Source organism: Panthera pardus, unplaced genomic scaffold, assembly GCF_024362965.1.
Source record: "Panthera pardus isolate Hobbes unplaced genomic scaffold, ASM2436296v1 HiC_scaffold_11, whole genome shotgun sequence".
Classification (NCBI taxonomy): domain Eukaryota; kingdom Metazoa; phylum Chordata; class Mammalia; order Carnivora; family Felidae; genus Panthera; species Panthera pardus.
This window is the reverse complement of record NW_026526666.1, coordinates 94,329,188-94,344,079: the sequence shown is the minus strand read 5'-3', so window position 1 is coordinate 94,344,079 and position 14,892 is coordinate 94,329,188. Positions and strand designations below refer to the sequence as shown.

Genomic DNA, 14,892 nt, shown 5'->3' with positions numbered 1-14,892 from the left:
ACATTTGGGAGTTGTCTGTGTCTAGATGGTATTTTCAAGCATGAGGTTGAAGGAGAGCCCCTAAAGCGTGAAAGATCTAGCGAAGGGAAGAGGGCCAAAGATGGAACGCTCTGGAAAACTCTGGAGCTGGCCCAGCGAGTCGGCTGGGCCTGTGAGGGGTGGGACCCAAGGACAGGTACGTTTTGTGTGGAGAGCTGCTCTACAGGCAACTGGGAAGCCTGTCTCCTTAACCAGACATGACCTCTTGGGTTCCCCCTGACGCACGCTGGCAAGGTCTCTCCAACTCTACCCACCCCACTTAGAGCTGCATCGACTGGAACCGGGAGGTACTGAAGCAGGAGCTGGGCCTGACCGAGCAGGACATCATCGACATCCCTCAGCTTTTCAAGATTGAGAGGAGAAAGGCAGTGGCCTTCTTCCCTGACTTGGTGAGGCCCCTGTTCATGACTTAAATCTGTTTCATCAGATTAGGCTCCATGCTTCTGCTCCCCAGAGGGGCAAGACATTTGGTTGCTGCCGTATTTGGGATTACGGTGACTGATGGGGGTGGCAGAGAGAATCAGGGGTCCCATGATGGTCCCCAGGAGGGCTCTAGCTGGCTGACTATGGAATGTCCTGGCCGCTATGGAATGTTCATTGGCGAAGCCCTTTGTTCAGGGGCCATCAGGGAAGGGCCCTTCACTTCCCCCAGGGACCTACATGATATTTGTGGAGTGAACCAATGATCGCATGAGGTCGTGTGTGCCCCGCAGTGCAGGTCAGCTGAAAGCTCAGATGTCCCTTGTATTCTCTGTCTGAGCCCGCAGCTGTACCCCCATCCACCATATATTTAGAGTACACTGTTTGAGACACAGAAACGATTAAGGCTGCTTGCTGCTTTCAAGGAGGGAGTCTGATCTAGTGAGAGAGAAACTCTCTCCACCTCTCTTAGGGCATACCCCAATGATGTCTTTTGTATAATAAAACCAAGTGGCAGTTGAGAGGTGGGACAAAGCACTTCCAGCCTGAGAGGTAGGACTGGCAATCCAAGAAGGCTTCGTGGAAGCAGTGGTCTTCCGTTGAGTCCTGAGGGCTTTGCCTCTGGACTAGGTAGACTGCTGGGGCCCCACCCCATGTGTCCTGATTGAGCAGGTCCGAGGCAGGGCCTGAGACACTGCTGCTCCTCTAACCAGCACCCAGGTGGCCCTCAGGCTGCTCTCCGGGGACCACACTTTGAGTAGCGTGGCTGTAGATGACCCAGCTCCCCTCCCCTCCTGTCACTCCCCTCCTCCAGCCTCCACCCACCTCCACCCCCCCCCCCCCCACAGAGGAACTCAGCTCACCCATCATCAGGGCCTCGCTGGGGTCCTGTCCACACCACCCTTGCTTCATCTCCCCCATCTCCCTTCCCCTTTCTGGCTGACCTTTCGCCCTCCTCGATTTCCCAATTTGCAAAACTCAGTTTTCCCTCCTTTCATGTTTAAGGCAGGCTTGCAATTATGCAAGTGCCTCTGGTGCTTGCAAGACACGGGGCCACGGGAGCCGGCTTCGGCCAGAGCAGGAGGTCTAATGCAAGGATGCCATGAAAGCTGAGGGCAGAGATGGCTGCAGTGGCGCCTTCAGGAGGGCCTGGGACCATCTCTCATCTCTGCGTCTCCATCATCCGCTCCCTCCCCCTTCCCTTGCCCCAGCTTGGCTTCCTTTGCTTCTCTGTTCCTGGGGAGGAATATAAACATACACAGAGATACAGAGGTAGGCAGAGATCTACCCAGCCGGCCCACTCGGGTCATCTTCAAACACGAGAGAGAGAGAGAATCTGATTGGTCCAGCGTGGGTCAGATGTCTGCCCTGGTCCAATCAGCTCCAACGTAGGAAGCTGGGCTTCTGCGGCACAAACATGGCCGCGGCCACGATCCACCAGTGAGGAGGGCGGTCGCTGGGATTGAAATAAGATGTCCCTGGGAGTTCAGCGGTTGCTCCCTTGGCAATGCACAGCTGGCCAGAGTTCTCCCCCACCGCGGTGCTTCTCCCCTGCGTGCAAGAGTGAGGAGCTGTTTTCAGGGTCGCCTGGAAGACAGACGCAGGTCCGGCCAGGTATGGTGCAGGTGTTGACATGGAGCCGAGGAGGAAGTGTCGCCCCTGACCCGGGACCCCTATTCTTCGCAGGTGAACATGTTGGTGCTGGGGAAGCACCTGGGCATCCCCAAGCCCTTCGGGCCCATCATCAACGGCCGCTGCTGCCTGGAGGAGAAGGTGCAGTCCCTGCTGGAGCCGTTGGGCCTCCACTGCACCTTCATCGACGACTTCACCCCGTACCACATGCTGCACGGGGAGGTGCACTGCGGCACCAACGTGCGCCGGCAGCCCTTCTCCTTCAAGTGGTGGAACATGGTGCCCTGAGCCCATCCCCCCCCCATTGTCGTCTCCCCCTGGGGTGGGACATCGGGGGGCCCTGAACAATAAGCGTCAAGAGACCCCAAGGTTCCAGATAGCACGCCGAGGGTGACTGTCTCTCTCGGAAGCCTTTTCCCTAGAAGTGTTGCAACCCATTTGGTTTTCAGGCTTGATTCTTGTTGGCCTCTCAAGAAGAAAGTCCTCATTTCTTGAAAGCCTCTCATGTGGATCAACAAGACCCATGGGGACTCCTCCAAACTTACCCCTTCTCACCCCCAAATCCTCTGTTTGAGATCTCATGCACTTTGGGGTCTAGAAACATCCATGCATCTCATCTGCCATCTTGGCCTGCGTGTCCTAATGGAGGAAGGACCCACACTTCTGCTTTGGTGTGATTGCCTCTCACCCTGCAGGGGAGCAGCCCTAACGTTAGATCCCTCCACGCAGGAGAGAGTCTACCCATAGCTTCCCCCAGAGGGAAGGAGGTGGGGCCCATTTGGATCAAGGTGGGATCATCCGTCTACCTGCCAAGCTTCTGACCAGATGTTGAACTCTACACCCCACGCAGTGCCCGGCATGAGCTTTCACATAGTTGGTCCTTTCCAGATGTGTCTTGAAGGAATGAATGTTGGCCCTTAGCCTTATCATTGCCCCATCATCTGAATCCAGAAATCTGGCTTTGTGCAAAAACCTCCTGGAATTTCTTGGAGGTGATAGTATGAGTTGGGGGCACTTGGCTGGCTCAGTCGGTGGAGTATGCCGGGGTTGTGGGTTTGAGCCCCACATAGGGTGTAAAGATTACTTAGAAATACATTTTAAAAGAGAAAGTATGTTGGGAATTCCTGGAGATGGGGAAGCCTGCATGTGCAAGGGTGAGACATGTCCTCCACGGTGCATAGGCTGCTTCCTTGGCCCTGCACCTTGTTCTGCAGGAGGGGAGACCCCTGGTAGAATAGGTCCTAGGCTTTCTGTTGCCCTCTGGCCAACGTTTCCATGTCCTGCTGTGCCTCAGGAGAGGGAGCCCAAAGGGGCAGATCCACTAACATAGCTCACAGCGGGACACTCTGGGAATGAACGGCTCTGAGTGCGAGGGGAGGGGCGAGGGGTGGGAGGTTTTCTCCAGATGTGTGCCAGTTACGCATGTGTCCCATATGGGCCCAGCTGGGTTTCTACCAGTGGCTAATAAATCTGCAGCAACACGAATGGTTTGAGTCCAATTTGGGTCCTTCTTTGGGATTAGAACCTGTCGGTAAGAACAGAGAAGTTGCTTGCAGCTGAAGCGTTTGCTTGCCTGGCCCCTGCAGAATTTGGCGCTGCCAGGCCCAAAGTTTGGTAAGTCGGTGAGTTTGCTCCGTCTTGTCCACAGGATGAGTTAGGGCTGCCACGGGCAGTGATCCAGCCACATACATGCAAGCCCAGGGGTCAAGTGCTAGGCTGCCGGGGCCAAGCGAGTGCGGCAGGGCAAGGGTCTGGGCTGTGGCCGGAAGGTTGCGTTGTGAGTGTGGCAATGGGGGAAGCCGAGGTGTGTGCCCTTACCAGAGCGTCCTTCCTGCCCCACAAAAGGCCAGGTGGACTTGTTCTGGAGCCCCAGGAAATCACTCCCTCTGCTCAGCACCCTTCCAACCGCCCCCCCCCCCAACAAGGTGCAGAACAGAAACACACCCACGCTGGCCCCAGGGCTGGGTTGCTTCTGGGTGGTTAGAGAAACTGCTCAGCCTCCCCCTCCAAGCCCCCTCCTCACCACGATTTACTTAGAATCTCTTGAACAGACTCCCAATGCCCCTGTGTGGCCAGATTTTTATCAGAATAAGCCCACCTCCAAGGGAAGCTGGCACAGATTCTGCTGAGAAAATCCTGTTTTGTGAAAGGTGGGGAATGTGGCTTTTCTAGAAGGCAAGTGCTTAGAATTGGGAGAACTGGGGTGAGTTTGCAAGCAGGCTTTTCTCATCACGCCCCCCCCCCCCGCCCATTGCCAGATGCCCTCAGGTTGGACACAAGACAAAGTCCTGGATGTGGACATCTTTGGGGGGTGGAGGCATGATTCTAATGCCTACCACGGCCAGCTAGCCACCACCCCCCTCCCCAACTGGGCTTTCTGGACTCCGTGAGCTGGGCCACACATGTCCCCTCTGAAATCCAGCTCGGCTGCTCCATGAGAGTCACGGGGTCAGCAGGAGAAAGATGTTACCTGTGGACCCTCCCTTCAGGGCTGTTGCTCAGTCCTGGACCATTGGGGGCACTAGGCTGAGACCCGGGATTCCCTGAGTTCAGGCTGGTGGTTCCTAAGAGCACCAGGGGTTGCTTCATCCAGCCTGAGGACCAGCCCCCGCCTCCCGCCCCAGACAGCTGCCTGTGCTGCACTGCGTGTTCCCTTCCAGGGCCTGGAAACCCCCAGGAGGATGGGGCCCCCGGGCCATTTCCCCCAGAACACGCTATGTTTTCTCCGACACAGAGGTTAGCCTTGACCCTGGGAAGGTCAGGTTGGGTGCTCTCAGGCAGGCTGAAGGCTGCTAGGTTGGGTCAGTTATTTATACCCCAGCAAAAGTCTTCCCAGCACCCTTCTGTATCCCTCATCCCTTCACTCAAAATCTATTCAGGGAGGATCTACTGTTTGCCAGGCAAAATCTCCAACCTCGGGAGTTCACATCTAGGGAGGCAGCAAGTAAGGAGACAGAGATCACTAGAAATGATGGCGAGTGCCATGCAGCGGAGCATGAGGAGCAGAGAAGCGAGGTGGGGGCTGCTTTTGCAAGGTGACAGACTCCTCCCAGCAGAGGAGCTATTTGGGCTGAGGCTGAAGAATGCCAGCGAGGGAACAAGCTTCTGGGCGTGGGGACAGGACGAAGCCCGGAGGTAGGGAAGGGAGGGGAGCGTCCGTGGCGTAGCAGGACCAAAAGAAGACCAGGACGGGGTAAGGGTATGGAGTGGGGTGAGTGGGGACGAGGCCCGTTTTCCCAGAGCCCTACGGCGCCCATCTCAAAGCACACTGCCCCTCCCCCCACCCCAGGGTCTAGACCTGGGGGTAGACAGGATGGGGGAAGAGTGTGTCCAGACGCTCTGCCCACGCACCCCAGCCCTCGGGCGAAGCAGCGTGGGGCAGCGGAAAGGCCAAGTGCCTCGGAGTCGGACGATCCGACGCTGAACTTGGCACTTCTCGGCTCTGAACCTCTCGGAGTCTGTTTTCTTCTCTGTAAAATGGGGGTCATGATTGTGCCCGCCTCAGAGAGTTCACACGTGGTTTCAGTAAGACGCTCGGCAGCACACCTCCTGGCACATAGTAAGTGCTCAATAAATAATGCCTGCTGTGGTACAACAGACCCTCCTCAGGCCACTGCTGGGTATAGAGCTCCTAACTCCTGCCTTCGTCTTGGGGACGGAGACCCTTTGAGGCCCCGAGGTCAGATTTGGGAGGAAGGGACGGGAGGGCTGGCCCAGCAACTCTTAACGTGATAGCCCGCTGGTCCCAGCTGCGTGGGATTGACCAGGCTCTGGCCCAGACGGGAAGCGAGGGCCTGTCTTTCCTGTGGGAACCGGCGACGCTCCGTGGCACTGGACCCGCCTGACTCGTGCTTTCTTCAGAATTAGGAATCGGTAACTGCAGGGCCTTGGCAGGAGGTTGCCCAACTCTGTGGTCTCCTATGCCTCGGCCGGCAGCCCCGGAGGACAGAGCGTCAGGCTGGGGCAGCTGGGGCTCCGGGATGGCCCGGAAGGAATTCTGGTCGACTGGGTGCATTCAGAAGCCACCGTTTCCTAAACCATCGGCGTCGTGGCACGTCTCCCACGGCCTAAGGACGGCGAGTGTGAGCCGTGTGCCAGCAGGTGCCGTGCACCTGCCACATAACCATCTCGTTTGCACAGCAGGCTGGCAGGTGGTTATATTATCACCCTCACCTTATAGGCAAGGAAACTGAGGCACAGAGACATGCAGGAACTTGCCCGGGTCACAGAGCCCTTAGGTGGAGAGGACAGGTTTGAGTCCAGACGGGGGACCTCCGTAGCCTGGGTTCTTACGTGGCCACGGTACAGATCCTCACCCCATCCTCACGTTAAGAGTCACCCGGGGAGGCTGGAAACTAGCCGGGCAAAGTCTCCGCCCTTGGAAGGTCGGTCTGGACCTTGGGATGTTGCACGAAGCTGCCTGGTGATTCTGACGGGCAGCCAGAGCAGAGCATCAGTGACCCAGGCCATACCGCCTTCCTAAGCCTGCCCGCCCCTGCCCCTGCCTGGTGGCCGTCTCCGCCACCTAGAATCGGCAAGTTCGGGGGGCTGTGGGACCCCACATCACCCAGGCTGTGGTGGCACCTCCAACAACCAGACAGCTCCTGCTACTTTCAAATTTTCTTGCAGGGCCTGTGGCTCTCAGCGTGCACACAGGATTTCCCGGAAGAGTCATTAAAAATACAGATTTCTGGCCACCCTCACCCGTCAGGCCAGGCCCCCTGAGCCAGATCCCTGGGCCTGGCTATCGGGATGTTGTAAACTTCCCAGATGGTTCTGATGGTTCTGGGTTAAAAATTGCAACGATTTCCTGTTCGTCATGACAAAACATCTGGACATAGTGTGGACGTTTATCAAGAGGGGTCTTTGGATGTTATTATTATTATTTTTTTTAATTTTGAGAAAGAGAGAGAGAGACAGAGTGAGTGGGGGAGAAGGGCAGAGGGAGAGAGAGAGAGAATCTTAAGCAGACTCCGCACTCAGCATGGAGCCCGATGCGGGGCTCGATTCCATGACCCTGGGATCATGACCTGAGCCCCAATCCAGAGTCAGGTGCTCAACCGACTGAGCCACCCAGGCGCCAAGAAGGTGTCTTTGAATTCTGGGGTCGTCCATACCTGGGACTGTTATAGTGTCATTTAATAAGAATGAATGGGAATGATCCCAACTGATGTGGAGGGGTTTCCACAAGGCAGCGAGTGAGAAACCCAAAGCCCAAAATGGCGTGCACACGCTGTGGTCAGCAGGGGCACGGTGCCCTCAAAAGTGCCCCTGCTGTGCGTGTGTGTGTGTGCATTGCTTTATGATTATACAACCATGAAGAAAGCACAGACTGACTACCATGGTGGCAGGGAGGAGGAAGGAGGCAAGCAGATACATAAGGGATAAAAAAGACACCAAGCGGGGGCACCTGGGGGGCTCAGTCAGCCGAGCGGCCAACTCTCGGTCTCAGCTCAGGTCATGATCTTACGGTGTGTGGGTTCAAGCCCCACATCAGGCTCTGCGTCTTCTGTCAGCATGGAGGCTGCTTGGGATTTCTCTCTCCCTCTGTCTCTCTGTAGAAATAAACCAACAAACCAACAAACCCTTAAAAAAAATGTGCCCATTAAAAAAAAATACGCTGCGAGGTGGGTATGATTCGACTACCTGCGTGATTTATGTATTAGAATTACACATGGTGTGTGTATATTCAAACACTTTTTCTTTTTTTTTTTTTAGTGAAAATGAGCTGTGCTTTGGGCCAAAGACTGTGGCCACGCTGGGAAGTCAAAGTACAAGTTGAAGTTTCTGGAGAGTGGACGGGGGAAAATGGCGTTCCCCACCACTGAGACCACAATGGAGGTTCCTCCTCCACGGAGCTCATAGTCTGATGTCCCAAGCAGACAATGCGGTAACCCAGCCCCAAATAACGCTCGGGGCATGAAGGAAACAAACAGGGGCATACAGCTGGGAGCCCCAGGGGACCTACCTCAGACAAGTGGTCAGGGAGGCCTTCCAGGAGGTGGTATCTCAGACTGGATAGAAAGAGTGGGAAGGGGCCACAGTGGAGAGCGCAGCAGGGGCCAGAGCCCCGAATGGGGGGCTGACTCTGTGTGTTCTAGAACCTGGCCAAAGGCCTCCCGGTGTCGGAATGGAGGCAGCTGGCGCAAGGGAGTGTCCTGGGAGAGAAGGCGGGTCCCCATCGCTCTCACAGGGACGAGCTTCGCTGTGGCTCTGAAGCAGGGGGAGCCCTCTGAACAGGGTGCGATGTGGTTTGGTCTAGATTTTTTTTTTTTTTTTAGCGTTTATTTATTTTTGAGACAGAGACAGAGGATGAACAGGGGAGGGTCAGAGAGAGAGGGAGACACAGAATCCGAAACAGGCTCCAGGCTCTGAGCTGTCAGCACAGAGCCCGACGCGGGGCTCGAACTCACGGACCGAGAGATCATGACCTGAGCTGAAGTCAGACGCCTAGCCGACTGAGCCACCCAGGCGCCCCTTGGTCTAGATTTTTTAAGAGAACGTTCTCGACGGGGAACCGGCTTGGCGGTAAGAACTGAGGCGGCCGCAAAGACGGGTCGAAGGGCCGCCACCGTCAGCCGGAGAGCAGGACCGCGTTCAACTCCCCGTTTGTGTGAGAACCGAGGCAACAAGGCGGGTCAGGGGCAACTGCCAGCTTTCCAGGCTTGTTAACTCACCGATTTACTATGCAGTCGATCGCAGCTACAAAAAAGTCTTTATAACGTTCCTGGAGGATTTAAGGGATTCTTATGACAGGACCCGGGTCTACGTGGCCCTGTTTTCTTTGCAAAAGAGAACATTCCAAACCCCTCCGCGGTCCTGCGGGTGACCCTTCCCGCCCGCCTCCCACACCCGGGGCCTGTGGCTACCCTGAACGTTGTGTTTGTCATCACTCCGCCCCTCGTTATGCTTTCACCACTCGCGGCGGCATCTCGGGACCACCTGCTGTTCAGTGCTGCCCGTTTTTAGAGTTCAGACGTTTCCAACCACATTCGTTCCCGTTATTCCGTGTCTTGCTCTTTTCATGCAACACCGTGTTGGTGAGATTCCTTCCCGCTGCCTATCGCCAACCGTTCCTTTGCACGGCTACGTAGTATTCCGTTTCATGAATGGGATTTGGTTATGTCTTTCTGTCAAGGGGTCTTGGGTTCTTTCCATTTTTTAAAAAAATTTTTTTGCTGTAACGAACAACGGGGTTATTGTCAGGATGTTCCCCGGTGTGCAGATTCACGAGTCTCTCTAGCTGAAGTATCTAGAAGGTCTCTAGCCTCCTTGACTGGGGAAGTGGTGATGCGGTGGAGGAGAAAGGGAAGTGGGTGCTTTGGGGGAGGTGGGGAAGCGTTCGTTTCGGGGAGGCTCGCGGTTCCAGCGAATAGACGGTAACACGGGTCACGGCTCAGACGCAGCGCGTGTTTATTTCCTGCTCGTGCCCACAGTCTGAGGTGGGCGTTGTGTGCCCCATGTGTGGGTGCAAGGGACTCTGGGAACGTGGTCCTCGCCAGGGCAGGCGGCCTGCCGAGTCACATCCACATTACAGATGAGGGAAGAGGCTGCTCACCAGCCTTCCCGAGCCCAGAGGAGAAAGAGAGTGGTCCGGGAGAAAGATCCCTCACGGAAGGGACATGCCAGGTCCCAGCGGTGAGCTTTCAACCTGTTCCTTCCTACACCTCCCTCCCTCCCCCCGCCTTGGGACACCGGGCCCTCCTGATAGCTTCCTGGACAGAGATGAAGGGGTCAAGGGTGCCTTCAGTGCAAGCAGACCAAAGTCCCGCGTTGAGGACCCGGTGACCGATGGAGGCGTGCAGTGCCTCCGTGTTTCCTGCCTCCCTGTTTGTGGCGATCGAGCGACTGGTGTGCCAACACGGGAGCGGACTGAGGCTCATCCGCCCGCCTGTACCTGCCCGTTGCTCCTGGGCGAGAGCTCCGCTGACGGAGAGAGAGAGACACTTCCGTCTTGCCTGTTAGATGTTTCCTGAGCACGTGCTATGTGCCCAGGCAATACGCGGCAATGGCCGTAGCCCGGCGAGGAGCCCATCGGGAGCCAGGCCGCCAGGGTGCGCTTCCTGGCTTGGCCGTCGCCAGCTCTGTGACCTTGGGCAGGTCGCTTAACCTCTCTGCGCCTGACTTTCCTCATTGGTAAGGCGGGGATGGTAATAGTCCCCATCTCGGGCTGGTGCTGTGAGCAGAGTCAGAGATGGTCTAAGGTGCTTGGCATGGCGCCCGGTGCTCGGTTGAACGGGAGCCGTAACTTGAGGTCATCGGAAAGACAGGTGTGGTTTGGCTCAGAAGCCCCGATTTGTCTGCACTGCCACCCAAGGAGTCCCTTACCCGCTTTCTCCTGATAATAAGCTTTTTTTTCTTTTTATGCTTAAGAAGTCTGGCTACAGCCAACGCTTTGATGAGCAGAGTGGATGCAAACACCCTCCGCCCACCGGGGGGCGGGCTGTGGAGGGTCCCCTGTGCCCACGACGATGTGCCCGCGGCCACTCCCCTCTGACTTGAAGCTGAAGTCAGTAAGTAGTGGGCAAGTTGTCACAAGGCCAGGGTGCCGAGGGGCTGGCTCCCCGTTCCTCCATCTGGCCACCAAGACTGGGGCCTCCTGGTTCCGAGCGTTTTCTCGTTACGTCGGTGGCGAGGATTTGAGACGGCTTTTGGTGGGATGCCGGGGCGGGGGAGGGGGGCCAGGGGTCCCCCTCGGAGTTCCTAGAAAGGACCGCGCGCTCGAAAACACAGGGTGCGGGGTGCTGGTGTGAGCGCCCCGCAGACGTGTGGGTGTCCTCACCCAGCAGATGAAAAGAAGCGGCCGTTAAGCCGACTCCTGAAGCAATGCGGTCTTTGAAGAGTTCAAGGCCAGCATTAAAGTTCATTCCGCACTTGCTTCTTTGAACTCTCCTTGGGTCTTTAAATGCCTCGGCATCCTGCGAAGCTGCATCTCAGCGGTAATTATCTTAATCGGAAACATCTCAATCACAGAAATGACAGCCGCCCCGGGTAATTCCCAGGGCTCCGGCAAGCAGGGGCCTGAGCAGGGCTGGGCAGGGCATGACTCAGAGATGAGTTTTTATGTGAGTAACACTACCCAGGAAGGTACGGGGCCACTCAGCCCTTATAGTTACATATTTTCTTTTCTTTCTTTCTTTTTTTTTTAATTCCCTTGACGGGAATGATTTTTCAAGGGATTTGAGACCATTTATCATAAGGAAACAGTCAGCAAATTGGTGATTAAAAAATAGAGGAAGGGAAAGACACCAAAGCAGGAAAATTTTAAGAAATAGAGGCCACAGGAAGAAAGGACAAACAAAGATACGAAAGTGTGGTTAAGCTCAGATTTGGGATCTGAGCTTCCCGGCAGACCGTGCAAAAACAGGAAGCAGAATCAGCCATCTTGTTCTCATTATCGGAAGGAAGGCAACGTGCCAGGTGATCCCTGCCACACGTGGGCCCTTATAAAAGGACGTGGAGAGGTCGCTGCCTTCAACCCTCTGTGGCGGCAAATGTGACGAGAGATCTCCTACGTCTGAGCCTCCGTTTCTCATCTGTAAAGTGTGATCGATGCTTGTCTTCCCGGATCGTTCGAGGGACTAGACCCAGGCCTGGCAGACTGGGAGCAGTCGGCAAACGTTCGTTTCTTGACTTTCCGTTCTCCAACCCTGCAGGACCAGTGCCTCATTCATCCTCTCCGTAGCAGCCACTTAATCCTCACCCCTGTTTTATACGGGCGCAGTCATCCCTGTGGCGTGTCCAGCTTCGTGGTAGATTCCAGGGAAGCGAATGCGCAGATGTGGACCCCGCCTTTACGAAGCTCACAGGTGAGGAGCGAAGCAAGGCCACTGGGCAACGGCGGCATGGCAGGATATATACAATGATCAGGGCGTAATGGGAACGTCCGTTTGTTAGCACTGAATCTGAGCTAGGTCCCGGCTTCGACGAGAGCAGCATGGAAAAGGAAGCCTGTAGGCACAGCAGTGAATTCATAAATACAAAAATTGTAAGCAGAACTTCAGCAAACTAAATGCAAAGAGGATACAATATCGGATCAAATTAAGCCGATCCCAGATCGCCTTAGAAAATCAGTCCGATGGCCTCATAAATCAAAGACAATTTACACAATGATCTCAATAAATCAGAAAAGGACAGTTGATAAAGCTTCCATTAAAATGGAAAGTTTTATTTTAATATTTATTTTAGCTTAAAATAAAACTTAAGCTAAGCATAGAAAGGAGCTGCTTTTTAAAAAAATGTTTATTTCTTGAGAGAGACGGAGGGAGAGAGAGACAGAGCATGAGTGGGGGAGGGGCAGAGAGAGAGGGAGACACAGAATCCGAAGCAGGCTCCAGGCTCCCAGCCGTCAGCACAGAGCCGGACGTGGGGCTCGAGCTCACGAACCGTGAGATCATGACCCGAGCCGAAGTCGGACGCTTACCTGACTGAGCCACCCAGGGTCCCCAGGAAGGAGCTGCTTTAACCTGATGAGGAATATCGACAGCAGATGTTCTCACGGCGTGGTCCCCAGACCAGCAGCAGCAGCACTGAGAGGGAACTCCTCCCAAACGAAGCCCTCGGGCCTCCCCCGGACCTACTGAGTCAGAAACTCTGGGGTCAGGGTGTGGACAGGGGCAGTGGGCTGTGTCTGCATGGGCCCTTCGGGTAACTCTAGTGTGGCTGGACTTCAAGAACCACCGGTCTACGAGAAACCCACGTCAACAATTACACTTAATGAGGGAATGTTGAAACCACCCTCCTAGGATCAGAGGATCAGGGCGAGACAAGAGCACTGTGGTCATCACGTCTATTCAGCATTGAGCAGAAAGTTCATGCAGTACAGGTGCAGGTTTTAAGGACCAGAAAGGAATGATTACAGACATAGAAAAATCCAAAAGAATCTGCACGCTGTAAGAATAAGAAGGTTTAGGGGCGCCTGGGTGGCTCAGTGGTTAAGCGTCTAACTTCAGCTCAGGTCATGATCTCATGGTTTGTGAGTTCAAGCCCCACGTCCGGCTCTGTGCTGACAGCTCGGAGCCTGGAGCCTGCTTCTGATCCTGTGTCTCCTTCTCTCTCTGCCCCTCCCTGAGTCATGCTCTGTCTTTCTCTCTCTCTCTCTCAAAAATAAACATTAAAAAAATTAAAATGTATCTAGAGCTGCAAAGAGCCGAGAATAGCTAAGTGACTGTTAAGATGACAGGATGGGAGAATGGGCCCTACCAGGTATTAAGACTTATATTAAAGCTGTAATGATGAAGGCAATGCAGAATTCATGCAGAGGTAGACAAACAGTCTGATTACCCAGATCGGAGGGTCAGAGGTTTTATTATGACCTGGTAGGAGCTGCTGATCAACCCTACCTGTCACCCTTGGCATGTATCACAGTCAGATTTTCTCTGGGTTTGTGGTTTATTTTTTATTCACTTAATCTTTTAATAAATGGAAGTTCCTCATTTTATTTTTAAAAAATTTTTAATGTTTATTTTTGAGAGAGAGACAGAGTGTGAGGGGGGAGGGGCAGAGAGAGAGGGAGACACAGAATGTGAAGCAGGCTCCAGGCTCTGAGCTGCCAGTGCACAGAGCCCGATGTGGGGCTCGATCCCACGAACTGCAGGATCATGACTTGAACCAAAGTCAGATGCTCAACTGACTGAGCCACCCAGGCTTCCGGAAGTTCCTCATTTTAATACAGTTAATCATTCCTTTATCATTGTGTTCTTTGTGGACCACTATCCAGGATAGATAAATAAGTCCTACCGCTCAATAAAAATAAGAAAAAGAGAAACAATCCCATAGGGGGGGAAAAAAGGATAAAACTATAAATAGGCCCGTCACAAAACAGAAAACACAGATTTCCAATAAAGAGATGGAAAGATACTCAGCCTCGTTTGTAACGAGGGAAACTCCGAGGCAAACCACAATGATACGTTATTTCCAGGCTTGGCGGAGAGGCGAAGATAAATGCATAAGGGAGAACTCTTAGCCAGGATGTGGAACAAAGGGAAGGCTCAGAAATTGCTGATGGGGATGAGACTGGTGCGACCACTATGAAAAATAGTTTGCTACGACCCAGTGAATTCAAACTGCCCCACCCTGTGCCAGGAATTCGACTCCTAGGCATGTACCTGCGGGAACGCTTGCACGGCGCCCCGAGAGACGTGACTATTCACGACAGTGGTACTTCCATCATCCCCGGACTGGAAACGCTGCCCATCGCCTGCGGGACGGATCGCTACGTTGTTGGACGTCCATGTGACGGGATATTGGGAAGCAACGGAGATGCACCATATACGACTCCCCCCGGCAACCGGGGCGCGTTTCAAAAATACAACCTTGAGCGAAGGAGGCAAGTCACAAAGGACCGAAGTGCGCTTCCATTGACGTCGAGTCCAAAACCGGACAAAACTAACCAATACGGTAAAAGCTGTAAAGAAAAGCAAAGGAACGATGACGGAAAAATTTGCCGAATTGTTGGTTCAGGGCTGGGACGGGGATGTAGTGAGAGAGGTGTCCCTAAATTGCTTCAAAGATACTGAAGACTTTCTAATTTTTTTTTTTTTAATTTTATTTTAGAGAGAGAGAGAGCCTGAGTGAGGGAGAGGGGGAAAGGGAGAGAGAGAAAATATCTTAAGCAGTCTCCAGGCTCAGCACGACCTGGGACTTGATCCCACGACCCTGGGATCGGGACGCGAGCCGAAGTCAAGAGTTGCTCGCTCACCCGACGGAGCCACCCAGGCGCCCCCTTTCTATTTTTTAGCCTAAGTGGTGTTTGCACGCTGTGTCCACTTTATTACTGTTCCTTAAAACGAGTGCGAGTTC

At 54.3% G+C, this 14,892-nt stretch overlaps 1 protein-coding gene across 2 annotated transcripts in view; it reads left to right on the top strand.

Moving 5' to 3' along the window:
• PADI3 (peptidyl arginine deiminase 3) overlaps positions 1-3,576 on the top strand; it is a 31,955-nt gene extending 28,379 nt beyond the window's left edge. For both annotated transcript variants that reach the window (XM_019461533.2, XM_053898910.1), the window contains 2 exons: positions 303-428; positions 2,146-3,576. In XM_019461533.2, the coding sequence (XP_019317078.2) occupies positions 303-428; positions 2,146-2,379 (360 nt within the window). In that variant the 3' untranslated portion in view covers positions 2,380-3,576. The remainder of the gene's footprint in view (positions 1-302; positions 429-2,145) is intronic.
• Positions 3,577-14,892: the final 11,316 nt, after the last annotated feature.